This window comes from Leptinotarsa decemlineata, unplaced genomic scaffold (genome assembly GCF_025532065.1).
Source record: "Leptinotarsa decemlineata unplaced genomic scaffold, Ldec_3_MD MMD2_tig00026314_RagTag_RagTag, whole genome shotgun sequence".
Lineage (NCBI taxonomy): Eukaryota > Metazoa > Arthropoda > Insecta > Coleoptera > Chrysomelidae > Leptinotarsa > Leptinotarsa decemlineata.
This window is the reverse complement of record NW_027412684.1, coordinates 7,950,020-7,972,299: the sequence shown is the minus strand read 5'-3', so window position 1 is coordinate 7,972,299 and position 22,280 is coordinate 7,950,020. Positions and strand designations below refer to the sequence as shown.

The window sequence follows — 22,280 nt, the reverse complement described above, 5'->3', positions numbered from 1 at the left end:
AAGCGGATACCCTAGATCTGTGTTTTTGCACTTTCGCCACCATGTATATTGAATTGTCAAGTTCATTTCGATTGAAGGTGTAAGCGTTTGATTGTAAGCGTTGATTTTCAAATCATTTAAACGGTTTTGGCACAAGTATAATGTTTAAAGAACTAGCACTAGCATTCTCTCTCTATGTTGTTGGCTTTTGCTTCCATTCAGGCGCATTATGCCAATAGCACTAGCATTGTCTAAGGCACTAGCATTGTCTAAGGCATTAGCTTATACTTGGGGCACCGTATAGTTTACTTTTATACAGTGCTTGTGGTTTTAGTTTAGGCTGGGATTGGCAACACTGGTGGAATACTCAAAACTTTTTGATAATAAAAAAATTCACGAATATTTGTATAATTGTTTAAATGAATTAGACCACTAACATATCATTTTTGTCATGTTTCGAAATTTTTAAAGAAAATGTCACATGGTAAAAATATTCACTGGATTTATCCAACCTGAAATGAAAACATAATAGGATAGCCTCTATTCAGAAAGGTCATGACATGGTTATGAGAGGATGAGCACTTATAAGTACAATTATTACTCAAATTATGTAGGATTATCATAAAAACACTACTAAAATGATAACTCTTCTTAGTGAGATTCACTTTTGGACCACCCAAGAGGACATAATAATAAAAAGTACAGACTATGGGTCTTATAAGTGAGTTGTAATTATAGAAATTATGAATATTATTCTTACCTGATTTATATTCACAGATATTATATAAAAAAGGAGGGAGGTGATTCCCTCTATGGCCAGAGCAAAAAGCTGTATTCTGAGAACCGAGGAATATATTGGAACCTCCCCAACAAAAGGCCACAGAAGTTGCGAGAAAGGTTGAAAGAATTTGAGGATCATTTAGTTCACAACCGAGTAGTTTCTTTTAATTGGGAGGAATGTTCTTTGAAAATTTTATTGTCCACAGGAATGCTGGTGACAATTCAGCTGAACAGTAAAACTGGAGATCCTAGTAATATAACCTTTGATAAACAGTTTTCAGCTAAACTTCAGGTTAATATTATTTGTGATGGTAAGCTGTTGAGCCACTTATAGTTTGTTTGCGATTTTGCATTTTTTGTAGTGGTACTGGCATACAAGTGTTTATCGTCATATCTGGCTTGAAAGACTTGGGGTTTTCTAGATTTGAAAGCAGAATTTACACTTTTTTGACCAAAATAATTGACAGTTGTTCCTAATAAATTGATAATTGAAAAAATATAATTTTTTTGAGGAGTGATTACTTTTTGGGAAAAAACATTTTGATTTACTGTTATGCTGGCAAAATCAAATCTGTTTGAGTTAAATATTTGGGTGATTAACTCAGACACATACGATCAAAGCTGGGAATATTTTTTGAAAATATTCTTTTTATTTTTTTCTCTATCGCGGATTTTTCATATGATATTTTTTAAATCAGCAAGTACCTCCAGCTTTGCTGTTAAGCTAGCACCGCCATACCAAAATGCTTCACATTTTTGAAATTCTGAATGAGTAATTTTTTTAGAATATGTTTCCTATATTGCCCCCCATCTTCTGTATTTCATATGATATATTTTTTGAAATCATTGGATTCTGCTAGCTTTGCTGTTAAGCTGGTAGAGCTGAACCGAAACTCTTCCCTTTTTTTGAAAATTGTAATGTTTGTGTTATTTTTCATTACCACAGACTCACATGATAAAAGTGGAAGTAACTTTTTGAAAATATTCTTCCTGAATTTCCTCCCACCGCCGAATTTTCACATCATTTTTTTTTCAAATCAATGAGTTCTGATAACTTTACCTTTAAGGCGGTAGAACCAAATCGAAATTCTCTACTTTTGGAAATTTTGAACTTGCAATATTTCAAACTTCTTCATTACCCTTTTGTCCAATAGAATTATGAAGAAGCTTAAAATGAATCTAAAATTACTGCTAATCAAAAATCTCTGAAAGGTGAAGGATTTATACTAGCTTAACGATAAAGCCAGCATAAGACACTGATTACAAAAAACATTATATGAAAATTGATAATAGGAGCCCAAGAAGGGCCCAAAGTTCTCAATACAATTCTATCTCTCCCACATTTGAAAAATATTTTCAAAAAATTATTTCCATTTTTGTTGTGTTCCTGAGGTAACTCAGGAACACAAACAAGACAAACAAATAGCTAAAAACTGTTCAACACGGTAGTTAAGTAGCCTAAAATCATTGCAAATTCAAGATTCCCAAAAAGTCAAGGATTTAAATTTCTTAAAGCTATCGGAACCTACTGATTTGAAAAATAAACATTAATAACTGGAGCTAGGGAGCAATAAGAGCTTAATATGAACTCAAAATTCTCGAAATATTTCTATCTTCCTCTCTCTTGAAAAATGGTTACAAAAAATTATTGCCTTTTCTGCCATGTCTGTTTGAGGAAGTTACCCTAATATTCAGTTCACACTTGAAGCAAAAAATTGTTCAACTTAGTATTATTACAAGTTCAAAATTTTCAACGAAGCGAAGTAATTTGGTTTGGTTCGGTCAGCTTGATGGTAAAGCATGTGATTCCCACAAATTGAAAAAAAACAACACACAGAAAATTGGTGAAAAGGGTAAATAGGAGCCTAAAATTATGGCATAGTCTAACTTTGAAATAAATGTGTATGACTTTGAAATAAATGTGAAAATACGAAGTGATTCTGCTAGTAGTTCATCTGTGTCAGAATTTAAATGTAGACAACAGAAAATTTTGTTGTGAAAAGTGATATCCTAAGATTATTGTTATTCTAAAAGAAGGTTTTATTATTGAAAATAATCTGCCTATTTTCTTTAATTGCAGGTACGATTTTTGGCAACCAAGTGATATGCATTTGTAATGATGGCCATGTATTAGGTTATGGGGGACAATGGAAAGATGGTTGGGTATTGGAAGGTGGTCCAAGAAGAAAACTCAATTACCATGGAGATTGGCTCGCAGTGTGGGGTAAAGCTGGGGCTGAGCATCCTCAACCATGGAGTCCCCTGGCCAAAGATCACCAAAGAGCAAACCTACACCTTTATTGGATTGGATCCAGAGATCCAGAATTGCTCTCATATAAAAAGACGGATGGTGAACCTCTGCAAGTGGTTGTCAGTAAATTCAAGAATAGAAATTTGATTTTGATTGAACAAAGGGTTACGCAGAGAGGTGGGTTGTATTCAGAAATTGCAGCTCCATTTTGTCTCGCTCTCTCTTCTTTATTTTCAATAAACCCATCCAGTCAGGTGTGTTTCCAGATTATTGGAAACAACTATTACAATTACCGACCGATATATATTCTTAGCACAATTCCCAAGATATTTGAGAACATTCTGGCAGATTACCTCAGCTATGATTGCTCTGGCATCTTAACTGAACAACAATATGGTTTTTGTGCTGGGAAATCGACTGAATTAAACCTAGTTACCTTGTCCCACTTCCTGTCAGACTCTTTGGAGAAGGTCTGCCAGATTAATTCTGTGTACACTGACTCCTCTAAGGCGTTTGACAGGGTCAACCATAATCTCTTACTCCAAAAGCTCAACAGATACGGTGTAAGTGGGGTACTATTGGAATGGATAAGTAGCTATCTTACGAATAGGACTCAAATGATTAGAGTAAATTATCACTACTCCATATTATTCCAAGTAACCTCTGGTGTTCCTCAGGGATCACACCTCGGCCCCTTATTATTCAATTTATTTATTAACGACATTATTCTTTGCTTCCGGCACGCCACAGCACTATTATTTGCAGAATTATTAAAACTTCCTAATTATTAAAACCTCTGGATGCCCACAGGCTTCAGTCTGACCTTGACAATCTATCAAACTAGTGCTCCTTAAATGGCATGGAGTTGAATGCCACAAAGTGCCATGTCATGTGCTTTCATCAATCCCATGTACCTTCTACCACTTTTGATTACACCTTAAATGGTCATGTCTTGGAGTTTGTTAATCAAATAAAAGACCTTGGGATTGTTCTTGATCCCACCTTAAACTTCAATCAACATATACCCATGGCTATCCATAAAGCCAAGAAAATGCTAGGGTTTATCAAATGGCTAACCCATGAATTCACTGACCCAACTCCTATTAAAGCCCATTATTGCTCACTGGTCTGTCCACACCTGGAGTATTGTTCTTCTGTCTGGTCTCCTCATTGTGTAACTTATATCAAGAACATCAAAAGTGTCCAACACAACATCCTCAGATACATAGCATATAAATCAAGTGTTTGTTGCGAGTATGAGTTGCTACTGCAATCTCTGAGCATGTCCCCCATGAAAACTAGGAGGAAATAGAGAGACAATATTATTGAAATGCAGTTGTGCTGAACTTCCAGAAAAAATGTATCTACATGTTCAAAACCGCTCAACTCGACAGCAACAAACATTTTATGTACCATTTTATCTTTCAAACCACACATTCAATAGCTGCATTCCAAGAATCTTACGATTAGCCATTGAGTAACGATTAGCCATTGAGTAACATTGATCCTGAGGTGTTCAACATCTCCTGCGTTATTTTAAAACTTAATTACGGAATACTGTGTTTCAATGTATAGTTTGAGGTAGTATATGTGGTATGTTCTATTAATGCTCATTGTTTTTTGCCATTTTATACTCTGAATTTACTCCTTTTAAACGTTAAATTAACTCTTTTTAAGCTATTCTTAGTTTCAATTTGTATTTCAGTACCTTATTTGATTTAATTTTAATTATATCTTGATTATTATTTTAATTATAATTTAATATTGCAATTTATATTTCAAATGGGCTTGCCCATAAATAATTAAATAAATTAGTTTACTTCTTTGATCAATAGTTAGGTGGAACCAAAAACTGTTTTACAAAGCAGAAACTTTCAAAGATATATTTTTTTTTAATATTTATTAATTAATTTTTCCAGCATGAGATGTGAATATTATTCAGACATCTCTTATGGTGTGAAAACACATTTTTTTATGTTAATTTCAGGATCAGTATCCGTGGAAGTCAGCAATTTTGAACTAGTGGGAAATAATTTGAAGAGAGTTTCAGTAACTTCTGTACCTCTACAAACTCAAGTAAGCTGCTCTGCTTTGAGCTACCTTGAGGATCGTCTCCTTATTTGCTGCATAGATGGTTCTCTGGCGCTGTTGGATCGCAATAGAGGATCTACAAGAACTGTAAAAGCTTCCTTTATTCCGACAATGGCATCCTGGCATCCAGATGGCGCTGTAATAGCAATCTCAAATGAAAAAGGACAGCTGCAATATTTCGACACTTCTCTAAACTGCCTTAGGAGCCAGTTCCTCAACGAAGACTGTTCACCGACGCTAATAATAAATCTATCCAGTTATTTTACAACACAGTTTAGTGTTGCATCCATCAATTGGGGCCCTAAAGATTTGATGATCTCTTTTGAACAAGGTCCTATAGCTGTCGTAACACATACGGACAAATCTTTGAGTTTCAAAGCTATTGTGCAGAATTATTTGACTCTCGGTAAAGTAGATGAAGCCATCAAATTACTGCTCAGCTGGGAGTTCAAGGAAGACAGTTTTTTCGCTCTTCAGAAAATTGTAGCTTATTTAATGAGGCAACCATTAACGGAGGAAGTGGCCCAACATTTGCAGAATGCCTTGGGTAGTTACCACAACAGTCCCGTGCCTTTGAAACCCCAGATAAGACATAGGTATGGAAATCAGGTAGGTTTATGTGAGATTTTTATGGAACGTGAAATAATTTTCTCATAGGTTTAATTGATAATAAATTGGTTTTTATCTCTTAGGTGATATCTTTGACAAGGCGCTTTTTTCATCAACTGGTGAGGGCAGAAATGTTTGAAACTGCTTTTCTTTTGGCTGTTGATGTCAGTCATCATGATCTCTTTATGGATTTACATTATATTGCAGTTAAAATTGGAGAAACCGAGATGGCAGCAGCAGCGAGAGCTCAGGCTTCCTCTCTGTTGAGCAGGTGCTCTAGTGAAGGTTAGTGTGTGATAATAATAATTATTGATTAATATGAATACTGTGGTGTACCGCAAGATGTGGGTTTGGGGTCCATTTGTGTAATATCATAAGAAAGAAATGAATTTATTCATTCATAGACCAACTACATGGTATCGAACATGTCAATTTATACCTAATATAATGATTATCCAACTGATTTGTATGCAGATTTGAAAAACTGAGATACTGAGAATAATAATGAATATGTAAACAAACAAACATGTAAGTATACATTATATAAACATACACATAGGAAAACAAGTTCTCAAGCATGTTAACTTTGAATTTCAGAAATGCGATAGTTGATGCATAAGTAGGTAGGAAGTTCATCCTGAATTCAATAATTTAAATATTTTTTTTTAATATCAAGATTTTTCATGAGCAATACCAGTGAAATACTATATAAATACCTTCTATAATCAAATCCAATTAAATCAAAATATGCTTAATTACACAAAATCTGAACATCATATTGGTAAAGTCTAGTAAAGTCAAACGTGTATATGGGACAATAAATTAACAAATATAAACTATAAAATAATGCTTAGAGACAATAGCAGAGCATAGGGACAGAACAATATCAAGCCAAGCTGAAAGATACAAATATAAGTACATGAATATATGAATATTGAGTAAATGTAATTATAAAATGCCATTTTATAGCCATTTCTTGTTGGTTTCAATATCTTGTTTACACACAGCTACATGCCAATTACTCGATAGAGCCTCCCAACAAGAAATTCTTTTACTTTCTTTCTGAATTTCTTTTCATTATATATTCGCCTTAAATTAATGGGAAGGTGATTAAATAACTTCTTGCTATTGAAAATAATAGAATTTTGTGTGAGGGCTAGAGTAGGTGTTGGAAAGAAAATTAAGTAAGACTGACGTGAACTATAAGATAAGGTGGTATTAAAACGGTTTTTATATTTTTTGTGGATAAGACACACTGTTTCCAAAATAAAAATACAAACTTAGGTCAGAATTTTTTGTTTCACAAATAATGGGCGGCATGAATCCCTATAGGTAGCCTTGCATAAATATCTGATGGATCTTTTTTGTAGGAAGAATACCATATTGAAACGAAATTGTGCACAATTTCCCCAGAAACAAATTCCATAACGTAAATAGAACTCAATTTGTGCAAAATAAACTGTTCTTTTAATAGTAGTGCCTAACTCTCATGTAACAACTTTCACTGCATGACATCCTGCTGCTAATCTTTTACATAAGTAGTCGACATGGGAATCAAATTTAAGATTTGATGAAGAGCCCTAAAAATTTGTTTTTTTTTTCAAATTTTCAATTTTTACATTTTCCAAGTGTACTTCCCCTATGTTACATCTAAACGATCATGTTAACATCTATGTTACATCTAAACGATCTTTTATCATTCAACATCGACAAAACATTTGTTTTGTCGATGTTGTTGAATGATAAAAGATTGGAATCACACCACTCTTTTACCCTTCTTATGTCGACGATGATTTGATCAAGTAAATTTAGGCGGTATTGCTATGCCAGAGGATAGTGGTGTCGTCAGCGAAACATGTGAATTTACCACTTATGTCAACATGTACTAAGTCATTGACATAAATGAGAAACAACACCGATCCCAAGATCCCAAAACGGAACCTTGTGGGACCCCACTGCCAATGAAACGTTCCTCTGATGAAATTCCATCTAATTGAACATTCTGCCCCCGATGAGAAAGGTAGTTCTCAAACCAAAGTAATGCAGATCCTCTAAATCCGTAAACTTCTACCTTGCAAAGAAGTAGTATGTGGTCTACACAATCGAATGTCTTGGTTAGGTCCCAAAACATATTCTTAATCATTAAGATTGGTGTACAGGTTTTCCAGGAGTGAAAATATGGCGTCTTGTGTACCTTTTCAAGACTAGAATAAATTTATTATATTGTTTTTCTCGAGGAAGGATATTACTCGTATTTTTACCAGTTTTTCTATAACTTTAGGCAAGACGGGTAGCAAAGCAATTGGCCTAAAATTAGCTGGGTTGTCAAGATAACCTCCTTTATGTAGAGGAATGATTGTGGCAATTTTCAGACAGAAGAGTTATCAGAATTTTTAAGGAAATGGCATCCCACCCCACAGCATTTTTATTTTTGATTTCACCAAACATTTCTTTTATTTCATAGATATCTGTAGGTGTGAAGAAGAAGTAGAAGGTACTGCAATATTCTTCAAGTATGACAGCGGGTCGTTTTTTACAATGATTTTTTCAACCAGTTTAGTTGCCACAGAACAATAAAATGAGTTCAATTCATCTGAGTTGAGAGTTGGCTTTTTTGACACGGTCATATGCTTTCCTCTCAATTCATTGATAATATTCCATGTTTCGTTTTGTTTATTCTTGGAGTGTTCAATTCTTTTAAAGTAATACATATTTTTGGCATTTTTTATTACTTTTCTATGACTGGAAGGAAGATGTTGCGATGTTGGTTTTTGAACAAAAAGTCCTTGAGGTATTCATTGAAAATGTTTTGTATTGACAGTTGATATCTGTTTTATTTGATGAATTTATAGCATTTCATCAACTTTTTACTTATCATTCTCATGTTTCATTATTTATGAAATCATACTCCTATTGAAATAGATATCGTGTAATGGAATGCCATTTTATTAAAAAAAAAATACCTATAAAATTCCGATGAAAGTATCTGCCAATTATTTTTGAAAGTCCTGATATGAAAGTGACAAAGTTTATAAACAGATTCGATTAATAGAGTAACAAAAAAAGATGAAGTATTTTTTAACAACTATAAGAAAATATCTCATCAAATATATAACAATGTTATTGAGAATTATTAAATTGGTTTTTGTCTTACTGCACCCCTTCATATGATTCTTTGAACACTAATCTACATCCTTTTTTTGTAGTTGCCTTGAATTGTTGTTGATCCTAATTGAGCAATATTCACTTTTTTCATTTCTCACAGAAGTATTTTATTTTATGTCGTATGATTTTTTTTAATTAATATTTATTTCAGCTTCGAACTGTTCACGTTCATCTTGCTCCCAATGTTCTGACTCAGGGAGTAGTTCTAGCGAAAACGATAGCAATTCTGAGAACCTAAAGGAATCTTCGAAGGTAGCTACAACTAGAAGTTACGTTCCACCGCTTCCCTTGAACCCAGATAATTGTTTGGCTACGGATTTCAACCAGCCTGATCCAACAACTTACAAACCATTCGCGGAAAAACCGACCACTTCCGTAAAGTATCAAAGTGAATATTCTAGGTCGGGGTATGGTTCCAGAGCTACTTATGTAAAGGCACCTCAAGTTCCTTGTACTTTCACTAAAACAAACGTGACTATCAGTCCAAGCTTGGTACCGCCCCCGTTGCCGTATACTCAGCCTTTGCCGACTTCTCTAGGCATACCTTACTCGCAAGTGAGTACATCTTTCGGAGATAACTCCCAAACTCCCCTAAGTTCTGTGATCGGCAGTGGTTTTTCACTCAATGGCAACTTTTTTAGTGGCACTACTTCCAGTACTTCGTTTATGACGAATGGTACCACATCTTCGGACAATAAGACTTTTCAAAATTCACTAGCGACCTCTTTCAATTCGTCAGGTCTGTCTGTGAACAACGTAAAAAGAAATTTTGCTTCTAGTAAGATACTTTCCCCGCCTTTACCCGACTTAACTATGAATACGAGTAATTCGGATCTTATAAATTTTTCATCGGCTCATGTCCATATCGCGGCCAAGCCTCCTCCATACTCACAATCCAACACTTCGATCCCTGAAAATACATCCACATCCGGTAGTAAGAAACATCAGCCGAAAGTAAAGTTTTCCGATACCGTCACAGCTTTTATCGTGCCTGAAATAAAACGGCCACAAAGGCCGCTGCCTCCTGCCCACGTCACAGACCCACAGAAAGAATTAGCGGACAGTTTACCACTTTGCCACCCCAATGAAGACTACTTGAAGGATTTCACACCCGTAAGGAAAGAAGACGATACTGAAGGGTCTGATAATGGACAGCAGCCGAAAATTAAGGTGGTACACTTCGGCGTTGTATGATAATATTTTCATCGGCTTACTTATTTACTATTAGTGGAGTAGACATTTTATTTCATTGTGGCTGCTGAGGTGATTGAACTGCAAAATAACCAGTGAAAGAAAGCTTTATATAAAAATAATATTGTCGTTACTTCTTGTTTAACTTGTATCAAGTACTCCCACATATTGTAACCATAATGGGTCAATTTCTCGAAATATATCTCTCCTATTTCTGTATGAAAATAATTTTAAAGTTTTAATTGGTAATTTGAAAATGTACTCATTTCATCCTTAGAAAATGAATAATGTATTCTGATTCAAATTTATTGCCATTTAACCAAAAATAATTCCTAATGAAATTTCAGATATTGTAGCTATAAAAGGAAAATGATTTTGAAAGCGGTTATTAATTATCTATTTTCTGAAAGTTTCTGATTTCAAACCAAAATAATACGTAATAAAATTTCAGAGTTTGTAGCCATAATGACCCCTTTTCTTATGAAATAGGTGGTTTTGTTTTCATGAAAATAATTTGAAAGTAGTCAATAACCAACTATTATTTGAGTACTCATTTTTCACTAGTTCGGACTTCCATTGTATACTATATAAAATGATTTGAAATCCCTGAACCAACTAAAAAAGAAGAATTAAAAATGAATAGCTCAAAATAACAATTATATTAAGCAAAATAAACCTAAAATGAAATAATAGTGAGATAAAATACAAGTAAAATTGAACAATTGAACAGAAATAAATACAAATAAAGAAATGAAAAAAGAAAATAAAAATAATAAGTTGAGAGATTCCAAGTCACGTTGGTTCACGACGTTTCGATTGTTAGTATCTACAATCGTCTTCGGGTGATGACTGGACTGATTCCTCCGAGAGATGACTATTTATAGGTCGTTCGAGTACTTTCACTTATCCCCGCTTTCCATTTTCCGCTTCACTGGTTCCGAGGGAGATGACCGTTTGGCGGGAGTTGGCCATTTTCGCTTGATGATGGGTTTCCATATGTTGCGTATTTCTACGCTGGCTTGGATAAATACGTTGTTGGACAACATGTATGCGGCTTCCTAGAATTTTCTCCTAAACCAATGTTCCTCTCTGTGCAAGATCTCAGCTTGGGACCACTCGATGTTGTGTTGATGGGTCCAAACATGGTCTGCTATTCCTGATTTGCTGGTTTCCCCTCGCTGTGTGTTTCTTGTGCTCGGCAATGCGAACATTCAATGGCCTCTTAGTTTCACCAATATAGGATTTTCCGCACTCACAGGGTATCCGGTAAATGCAATTCTTGGAATCGCAGTCCGCGATTGGTGGCCTGGTTTTCGTGAGGCTGCTACGGATAGTGTTACCGGATCTGAAGCAGGTTATGATGTTGTACTTGGAACCAATTCTTCTTATCCTCTCCGATAATCCTCTGATGTAGGGAAGTGCAAGCACTGGTTGTGACGGTTTCTCTTCCTTGCGAGGCTCCTGCTGTCTTTTAGCCAAGGCCTTTTCTACCATCGCTTTGGAGTAGCTATTCCGTTGAAGATCATTTTTGATGATGTCTAGTTCCTTCTCGAGACCTTCCTTCGTGTTACAGAGCCCGAAAGCACGGTCTAATAGAGTCTTGATGATTCCTCTTTTAGTTGATTGATGGTGGTTGGATTCGTAGTTCAGATACTGTCCCGTATGAGTGGGTTTTCGGTATACTGATGTTTCCCACTTAGTGTCGGTCCTCTTCACCAAAATGGAAAGCGGGGATAAGTGAAAGTACTCGAACGACCTATAAATAGTCATCTCTCGGAGGAATCAGTCCAGTCATCACCCGAAGACGATTGTAGATACTAACAATCGAAACGTCGTGAACTAACGTGACTTGGAATCTCTCAAATTTTCATTTTTATTTTCTTTTTTCATTTCTTTATTTTTATATATTTTTGTTCAATTGTTCTATTTTACTTGTATTGTGTGAAAACTATGTACTGATTTCAATTTGCTGCAAACTACCAAATAATTACTAATAAAATTTTCAGACGGGTAAATCCAACATTAAATCTTGTGAAGAAGTATCTCCGCTTCCGATACTGGAAAATTAAATTTTTTGTTAGTGTCGTCATTTTATCGGCTTCGAAATAACGGAGAGAGAATTAATTTTGGTGCTGCCACATGTTGCGAAATTTTAAACAGTTTTTTTCTTTCAGATAATGTTTCTAACGTGTTCAATAATGTTATATTTTCCAAAAATATTTGTAGATTCATTTTGCAACAACGTCTTATAAGAATTCCAGAATTTGCATGATGTGATTATCAATCAATCAATCAAAATATACTCAAGCTTCTGAAGATACAAAAAATCTTATCGACAAAGTGTAAAGTGTTCAAATGCCATTGTATACCATGATTCCCATGAAATTGGACCAATAAAATATAACCATAACAATAAATATAAACTATTCAGTATATTTTGAAGCGAATAAGTAAGGAAAAATAATAACATACAAATATTATATGAAGCCAGATCCAGAAAATGATTTTTCAGATTTGTTTTGAACACAGCATATGTCAAATCAAATTAAAACATATTTTATTGTCGTGAAAAGATTTTCTTGAACTGAAAGGGGTATATTTTTAGGAGAGATTCATTTTTGGAGAAGAGAAGTTTTGGCTTTCTACTTCTTCAACCTTCCAAAGAAAGGAAGAAAGTAAATAATTTCAAAATGAACTCTTTACAAAGATGTGTAGATCATGCAAAAAAGTAACTTTCATATACAAACTGGAAGATTGAATAGAACCGGCTGATACTTGATGAAAATTCATATCGTTACATTTTTCCCCGTGGGTTGACCAATAATTGACTACACTGAATAATCAAACTTCACTTTATTTCACTTTAAATAAAACAAACACTTCAACTAAAACTTCCACTATTATTCGAATGTCTATCGAATGCACTAGAATATTTCGCCGAAATTCCATCGAAATCAGTAGCATTATTAGCGGCAGCGAACATCATACATTCGCGCGTTCTTTGCTACGTCACGATTGGTTTATGGCTACCAGTGGCGGCTGGTGTTATTTTCTTTAGGGCATGATTTATAACAATAATAAAATTCATTAATACATTTATTGTATGATTTTCACTATAAAGGGTTTTTCAAAAACGGCGGCACGTGTTTCGTTGTATAATAGCTTGTAATAGGTAGGTAACATGTTAGAGTATAAAATAGTTGTAATTTAGAAGTAACTTATTATTTTACGCTTGAGAAAGCTATTGTATAGTGTCGCGATTTTTGTAAAACCCTTTTTAGTGAAAATCATACAATAAACTGTATTAATGAGTTCAAACTGGAAGAAAAAAGCTCTCTCGAAACAACTACTTTCGTATAAACATTGAATTACACAAAAAACACTTCCTTTCTTTGGAAGATTCCCACATTATTTTGTATAAATGAAGATACATAGAAAGCTAAAACATTTTTTTTCCCAAGATTTTCGTATTGACAAAGTCTATAAAGTTCAGATATAGAAGATACTTAGATACTCACAAAAACTTCTAATTAAAAAAATAACATTAATAAATCTCTCAAGAAAATTTTTGTCATTGAAAAAAGTATAAAATATGAACAGTTCCAGTTCCATGCGGGGATTCGTTAAACTTTTTTCCATTACTGTGAACCAAGCATGCAGTTGTTGATTGAAACCAAATTTGTTGTACAATAGTCAATAGGAATATGAGGTGAGACACTCTCAAGATGTACTTGACAGTTATGTCAAGGTAGATAACAATTTACCTGCAATAAGTAAATAAAATAAGATATTTTTTCTACATCTCTCGCTGTGCCAGTATTAGTGATATACATTATATATGTATAAATTGAAATACTGATCATATCTTTTTAATAATTATATCCGTCCAATATTTTTGTGTTATTTCTAAGTATTTATTTTCTATTTCACTTTATCACTGAAGAGAAATGATTGAAACATTACTCTGAATTGAATGTAGAGAACACGATATTTATATATTTTTGATAAGGAATATATCTTTACAACATAATTTTGGTTTTTATTTCGTAATGATATTGATACCGATTCAAACAAGATGAACAAGTTTCATTATTTTCGACAAAATTCATTCTCACTAGTAATGGCCACATTTTTCCCTCTTTGAATAATATACTACTTCAGTGTCACTATTTTTCGGGTTTGAAGGCCGTCGCGTTTTGGAATTTCTTCCTGACATTTCGCTTGCGTGACTGGCTAGCTTCTTCAGAGGTTTATAAATCCTGAGTTTATCTCCGATGACTGGATGTTATGGCTGCTTAAACCTTATTTAGATTGAATCAGGTAGTTTGGTGTGCTAATATCTGTACCTGGATAAGGTAAATTGTCAATAACATTCGTTGACCCTTTTCTACCCGCCGCGCCGTCATGCTGTTTGCTATTTATGAACTTCTTACAATGGGATTCCATATTCGGTTGAGGTTCATAGCTTCTCCTTTTCTGTTGAGTTGAAATTATCCATATGTTCGTGGATCTCTATTGCCTCCCGTACCAGTTGGCTATGGTATCCGGGTTGGGGGCTATGAGTTTCATGTTTTCAAACAAAATCCTGTGGTTTCTTTCACTGAGTGCGTGCTCCGCCTCAGCTGACTTGTCCATTTGGCCCAGTCTGCAGTTTCTTTCATGTTCCTTCAGCCTTGTTTCCATGGATCTTTTGGTGGTTCCGATAAATACCTTCCCACAAGTGCACGGTATGCGATATACTTCTGCTGCTGATAGTGGGCTTCTTTTGTCTTTAGCTGATCTGAGACTTTGTTGTAACTTCTTGGTGGGTTTAAAAACTGTTTTAATGTTGTTTCTTCAAGAGTTTTCCAATTCTGCCTGTGACCCTAGGGATATATATGGTAGACCCGCAGTTTCATGCCTTTGTTGATCTCGGATACAGTATATCCATTCGATCTCAAGGTAACTTGAAGACGTGACAATTCTTCCTCTAGACGATCTGGTTAACATATTCATCGAGCCCGTTCAGTTGGAGTAAAAATGACGTATCTCTTTCGACTAGGATGATGATTAAATAGTGCGTGCAGGTATCTATCCGTGTGTGTGAGTTTTCCGTATACTTTGTGAGTTGATCTAGTAGCACATTGTTCAATGGGTACAAACTAAACAGGACCATGCTATCCGGTGGTCCTGTTTATTCTCCATGGTGAACTTAATGCTGGGGTGTTGAGCGTTCAAGTGGTCTAGAAAAAGGTTCAGAGCGCCCCTTCCATGTTTCCAGATGACGAAGGTGTCATCTACGTTACGAAGGCACAATTTCAATTCAAAGGTGTTGATTGCTTTCTCTTCAAAACATTCCATGAAGTAGATGGTCTGAGTGGACTTCTGATCGCCACGCCACATAGTTGCTCATAGAAGTTACCCCTCCATTGAAAGAAATTCCCCGTAACATATGCTCTGAAGGGTCCGACGATATCACTCGGAAACAAGTAGGCTAACTCCGTCATCTTCCCCCGTCAGTCTTCCAGTGGGACATTGGTAAAAATCATCGCAGCTGACCAGAATATCTGTTGGCTCCAGAGTTGAGTCTCTAATTTTATCAACGAAGTCTGTCGAATCCTTGACATAGGAAATTGTCTTTCCCACATGAGGCTGGAAGAGCGACGCCAGATGTTTTGCCAGGTGGTAGGTCGGCGAGCCTGGGGCACTGACTTTTGGTGTCAATGGCATGTTGGTTTTATATATCTTCGGAAGACCGTAGAGCCTAGGTGGAACGGCTTTGGTTCTTAGAATGGTTCTCTGTACGGTTTCCGACAGTGAGGAAGATTCAATGATTTTGTTAACATTCCTCAACCTTGATTGTGTTGGGTCCCGTTTAAGTTTGCGGTTGTTTGAAGGGTCTAGTAGTTCTTCGATTTTGCTGTTATATTCTTTAGTATTCAGAAGCACCGTGGCATTTCCGTTGTCCGCTGAAATAATCCTGATACCCTCATCAGAGTTCAAGCTTTTCAAGACTGCAATCTCTCTTTTTGAGATGTTGCATTTTGGCGGTCGTGCCCTATTCAGAATATTTGCTGCCGTAATCCTGATTTGTAGAGGAAGAACTGGAAGGTCCTCAAGTGACCTTGAGATCGGATGGATATAGTGCATCCGACATCAACAAGGGCATGGAACAGAATTGGGAAATCTTGAGAAAACACAACATTAAGACGGTTTTCAAACCCACCAAGAAGATACAGCGAAGTCTCAGGTCGGCTGAAGACAAAAGATACCCAGCAGCAGGGGTATATCACATACCGTCCCATATCGGGAAAGTATACATCTGAACCACCAAAAGATCCATAGGAATGAGGCCGAAACTGCAGACTAGGCCAAACGGACAAGTCTACTGTGGCAGAGCACGCACACAGTGAAGGAAACCACAGGATTCTGTTTGAAAACATGACACTCATAGCCCCAAACCAGGGATACTATAGCCGACTGGTATAGAGGGCAACATAAATCCACAAACACATGGATAATTTCAACAGAAAAAAAGAAGCTGTGAACCTCTGCCGAATATGGAATCCCATTCTGAAGAGTTCAAGAATAGCTAACAACATGACGGCAGGTAAAAAAGGGCCGACGACGTAATATCCAGTCATCGAAGATAAATTCAGGATATTTAAACCTCTGAAGAAGCTATACACTCGCGCCAGGCAGAAATTCGAAAATTCTTCGGCCTTCAAAGCAGAAAAACCCTCACCAATATACTGTTACGTTTTTCCCCGTGGGTTGACCAATAATTTGACTACACTGAATAATCAAACTTAACTTTATTTCACTTTGAATACAACAAACACTTCAACTAGAACTGAATATCTATCGCCTTACTAGATCACTTCGCGTGTGGACAACTTTAGGCTTGCTTCTGAGTGACAATTGGATTCTGTACACCAGATCGTTTATCTTTTTGGTTACCAAGTGAGGTCCTTGCCAAGGTCTCTGTAACTTGGGGCACAAACCTTTCCGACGTTGGGATTGGTAGAGCCACATTGCATCGCCTCCTTGAAGTTCACTGGCAGCGACTTTTCGTCAAATCTTATTTTCGTCCTGTCGCTGGAAAGCTGTAATTTGGTTGTGGCAAATTCGTGTACAATTTCCAGTCTCTCCTTCAGGTTATTCACATACTCTGAAAGAGGTACCTCTTGAGATTCATCGAAAGCACTGCCACACAGTACATCTATCGGAAGTTTCAGTTCCCTATCAGTTAACAACATGGATGGTGTGTAACCTGTCGCGTTATGTTGGGAACTCCTGTATGCCAACAGAAAAAGACGGACCAATTTATCCCAGTCTCTTTGGTTTTCGGAGACAAATATCAAAAGGTTATTGACGGTGCGATTATGTCTCTCGACCATTCCATCAGACAAGAACAGTTGTTCTTGTCTTCTTTACTCCCAGCAGAGTCATAATTTCCTTTCATAAATCCGATTCGAAGTTGCGGCCCTGATCCGAGTATAGTTCTTGGGGTACTCCGTCTCTGATAATTACGTTCTGCAAAAGGGCTTCTGTCACCGTTTTAACCTCTTGGTTGGGTGAGGCTACTACTTCAGGTCGTTTGGAGGAGTAGTCCATCACAACCATGAGGTGCTTGTTACCGGATGTGGTCATAGGGAGTGGTCCCAAAATGTCGACTGCGATTCCATTTTCCATCTTTTAGAAGAATCGTGCATCAAAGTTAGTTACTGGTAGGGTTAACACCACGATTCCCATAACACATAACTGGTAAACTATAGTTTTATTTCTGTTGATTGCGGTGTTGCTTGGTTTCTTCAATAATTAATTAATATGTACATTATATAAAATATACAATGAACACAAACTTTTTGATAATTTAATAATATACTCATAATAATCTTGACAAACATTCAGTGTTTGAGATTGAATAAATAACTACAAAATATTTTATTGTAATGCATTCTTCGCACGAACTTTCAGGTGAAAGTGGTTCTTCCTATTTGACGGTTTTTAGAAAGGTGTAAACCGAAAATGTGAATCTGCAAAGCTAAAAAATATATATTATGTCAGTGAAGATTCTCTTACACAAAAAAAATTATACTTTTTATTTTAATAACTTTCCTAAGCATATTTCTATAGCTCATTAAAAATTGCAGTGTTAGAGTTTAAGCAGATTTTGAAAATCCAGATATGAGCAAGAAAATGAATTTCGATTCGCAATTTTGCCTATATAAGTCTCACCGTTTTCGAGAAAATTATACTCAATTACTTTCGAATCGCCATTATAGTGTAGAAGGAGGTCCTGGAGTATGTGACACTTGAAAAATAATTGTAGTGAGCCGTTATAACTTTCTAATAACTTTATTCATTTCTCTATAGTCTATACTAATATTTCAAATTTACTGATACTTTTATTACCAACGTGCGTTATTCAGCTTATCAATTCTAGAGAATTCGGAAAAGTTAGGAAATTAAACATCAATACCTCCAGCTCCAAAAAAAATTTCTCATTCTTTTTTTTCTGGCATCTTACATTTACGAATCCTATACGGCCCACATCGAATAATCCCCAAACTTTGATTGAAAACATTTGTTGAGAACGCTTCATAATTGGAATCAAATTCTTCGCAAAATTTCCATTTTTCATATACCAGGGGCAAGTGCTAACGGCTACTGCTGACTCTTCCATCTGCAAACATGTTATGAAAATACACAACTTTCCATTATCTAAGAGAAGATATAAGGAAGTGAAAAATCGGTGACATATGATACAAGTCAAAAATACATCAGTCAGACTACGCGAGCCATTAAACTCGTTTCAAAGAACACGAGAAACATATCCCATTTTGGAGACCAAAAAATCTAGTGTCACTGAACACGCTTCGGAAAACGGCCATAGAATAAATCAAAACTGATGGAAATTATCGACATGACAATGGATTTTTGGATGCTTTCCGAAGTCTGGAAATAGCAAAGAACCATGTGAAAACAAAGGATTCAGAAGTTTTCTCAATGAACTTTTATAACTAATATTTTTCTAAATTGAAAGAGTATATTTTTAGGAGAGATTAATTTTTCAGAAAGAAACTTTTTGGCTTTCTACTTCTCCATCTCAATACAAAAAATGTGGGAATATTCCAAAATGTTCCTTTCTCTACGAAACCTTTCTTCACTTGAAAGGATCGATTGCGGCTTGAGAAATGGTTCTTATGCAGATTTTGTGAAACATATTCTTCCTTACGAATTAGTAGAGAGTTGTCCTGAAAATCTTGAGAAGAAAATTGGATTAGATGATTTAGGAAACACTTGCTACATGAATAGCATTTTACAAGTGTTGTTAATGACAAAGAATTTCAAGAACGAGGTTTTAATGATGAACGACAACAAGAATGTTTCCTACCTATTCATCAAACTCAAACATCTGTTCATGCAGCTGCAGTTTCGTAAGAATGTATCATCTTTTCCTCCAACCGATTTCCTGGAGTCTTTGAAGTCCACTAGGTACTCGTTACGAAAACAAAAGGATTGTTCCGAATTCTTGGGGTTCTCGTTGAATACTCTTCGTGAGTAAAAAATAGCAGAATCAATACTCCTGACCGCTCTGGATTGAATAATTCCGTACAGTCTATGTCATCTCATGTTTGTAAATCTTTTTCTGGAAAAATCCTCACTTGTTTACTTTGTAGTAAATGTTCAAGAGGTAGCAAAAACGTATGTGAATTTCTGGAACTTCAACTAGCGTTTCCTAATATGACTAATAACCAGTCCGTGAAAAGCTTATTGTTAAATCATCTGAAAATGGAACTTTTAACAGGCAATGATCGACTGAATTGTCAAATATGCACCTAACTAACTGACTGTTATAAGAAAACAAGTATAGCTGAGGCACTAGTCAATCTAATAATAACACTGATGATCTTTAAACATGACTCAACCTCTGACAGAAGCAACAAACTCTTACGAACGTTCGAAATTGATGAACACTTCAATCTAGCAGACCAGTCATGGTTCACTGTGGTTCTGGCGTTGAATCTGGTCATTATTACGCCTTGGTCAAAGACGAAACGGACTGGTTTAAGTTTGACGATAGTCGTGTCACTGGCGTGTTCTGGCGATGCATTGAATTTAGTGAAGCCTCTGAAGACACCCTACATTTTGATTTATGAGAGAGAGGATATTGGCAGATCAAGATCTTCAAATGATGTGGTGCTGTAGGTTTTTCCGGGTTTTTCTACAGATGAAAAAGGAAATGAGCCACTGAAATCAATGAAGTCGCCCCGGAGCGCCAATTAATTTTTGTTGTTGTTTTATAATTTCATGATTAGTATTTTAGAATTATTCATGAATATAATTCATCATAAGATGTCTATGCCTGGGATTTAATCAAATAAGCGAATGAATATTATTTACGTATTGCCATTGATGATATGGGTGGATTCAATTCATTCCTTGACAAAAATTCGTAATTTTATGAACAAAGTGAGTGTTTTTTCTTATAATTGTTATCCGTATTTGCTACTGAAGAGCCGATAAGGCAAGTGTTTTACGGCGAAACATCGGATATCTAGCAGTGAGGATGACAGTGTTCCATTTAAGTGAAATTTTACTTCTTTCATTAATTATATTGTGTAAGAATCCTGTGAATGATATTTGCTTTGATTCCATTACGAATGTTTGGAATACAAACGGAATAGAGAGAAGTGTTTTTTGTATAATTTAGCGTTCCTAAGAAAGTATTTGTTTCGAAAGTATTATTTCGTGTAATTCAATGTTTATATGAAAATAGCTGTTTCAGGAGTGTTTTTTCTTCCAGTTTGCGTCTGTACATGATCTACACATCTTTGTAGAGAGTTAATGTTTTGATATTGATTGCTTCCTTCCTTTCTTTTGAAAATTCCCACATTTTTTGTATTGAGACAGAAAAGTAGAAAGCCAAAAACTTTCTTTCCCAAAAATATTTTTCTGTTGACGTTTTGGTAACATGATGCTCCCTTTCTGTATTTATTTACTATACTTATGTTTTTAGTAGTCTCTATTTAGATTTACTTTTGATATATTTTTTGTCACTGCATAGTCGCTGTTTGTAGTCCCAATTATTGTATTATTTGGTAAAATAATTTTTGTTATGTTGTCTGTCATAATGGATGGACGTTCATGTGTTCTGTTTAAAAAGGATGTGTATGTAATAAAATAAATATAGTTATACCTGACTTTGTAGAAAGCCCACAGGAAAGCAAAAATAAGTTAATTGCATGTATATATCCAATATGTATAAAACTGCTTTTAGCTTATTCGCAAAAACTTGATTCCTGAAAAAAGCAATAATTGAAAAAAAACACTTCTGAGAAAAATCAATCTAACTGATCTTCAATGACGAGCAGTTGAATGCTTGCTTCTGGCATGAAAACTATCAGCCTAGTGAATAATGCTGCTGAGTGAATGTGCTTGATTCGATTCACGAACCTGAAATGAACAAATATATCATTTAAATGATATAAAAATCTCACTTTACAATAACAACAGAGTAAACTATGTATTAAAAAAATGATGCATGTTTGGATATACTAATTAATAAGCACATGTTAGCAATAGTATTAAGTTTATTATTTAGGGCACACACACTATACAAGTTGAGTATTCAGAATAGGAACAGGATGTATCAACCAGCTTGAGGTTATTAGTTACAAAGACCTAACAGCTACCAACCTAACATTTACCAACCTAACATTCCCCTCCTTAAGTTTCAGATACAAAATTACAATATGAAAGTAAAGTATACATTACAATCATGTTCATATAGGTAGTATGTAACTTATGATTTAACCTGTAACAAATTATTTAGAAATACAAATATAACAATAAAATATAAAATACAATAACGGTTTAACTACACCATTTCTTTTGGGGTAATGGGGACTCGATGTCGTAATGACAAAATTCCACGGGTCTGAAAATTTTTTAAATTCAAAAGAGCTAAATGGATGTAACAGGATGTAACAACCAGCTTGAGGTTGTTAGTTACAAAGATGTTACCAACCTAACAGTTACCAACCTAACAATGCATGTTCCAGAACATGGCATAAAAGTATGTCGAATGTACTAAAGTGTTAGTACCAATTTTCTATGTCTTAGAAAATTCATTGTTACATAGCCCTGCAGGAGAATTCAATTGATTCTGTTACCCAACAAACCTTTTTAGACGTGATTTAGATCACTGGAAAATTCAACTGACAAT

The 22,280-nt window shown here is 35.3% G+C and overlaps 4 protein-coding genes across 5 annotated transcripts in view; 1 reads left to right on the top strand and 3 right to left on the bottom strand.

Annotated features, from left to right (window-relative positions):
* Positions 1-22,280, bottom strand: part of LOC111507183 (protein croquemort) — a 184,680-nt gene that overhangs the window by 117,035 nt on the left and 45,365 nt on the right. The window lies entirely within an intron of this gene.
* On the top strand, positions 332-11,864 carry frtz (WD repeat-containing and planar cell polarity effector protein fritz). The gene is made up of 6 exons (XM_023160460.2): positions 332-700; positions 757-1,070; positions 2,840-3,187; positions 4,998-5,710; positions 5,794-5,995; positions 9,027-11,864. Exons 1-6 carry the CDS (start codon positions 618-620, stop codon positions 10,067-10,069), a joined length of 2,703 nt encoding a protein of 900 aa, XP_023016228.2. The 5' UTR covers positions 332-617; the 3' UTR covers positions 10,070-11,864.
* Positions 15,521-16,195, bottom strand: LOC141485287 (uncharacterized). The gene has a single exon (XM_074181686.1). It carries the CDS (start codon positions 16,193-16,195, stop codon positions 15,521-15,523), a length of 675 nt encoding a protein of 224 aa, XP_074037787.1.
* On the bottom strand, positions 17,908-21,864 carry LOC111505618 (odorant receptor 7a-like). 2 transcript variants are annotated; one of them, XM_074181518.1, is made up of 5 exons: positions 21,558-21,675; positions 21,407-21,508; positions 21,252-21,354; positions 18,579-18,734; positions 17,908-18,092 (listed from the first exon to the last, which is right to left on the bottom strand). In XM_074181518.1, the coding sequence occupies exons 2-5, from the start codon at positions 21,445-21,447 to the stop codon at positions 18,042-18,044; spliced, it is 351 nt and encodes a 116-aa protein (XP_074037619.1). In that variant the 5' UTR covers positions 21,448-21,508; positions 21,558-21,675; the 3' UTR covers positions 17,908-18,041. The 2 variants fall into 2 exon arrangements, 1 of the variants encoding a protein (XP_074037619.1); XR_012467101.1 differs by lacking the exon at positions 17,908-18,092 and having other exon boundaries at positions 18,388-18,734; positions 21,666-21,864.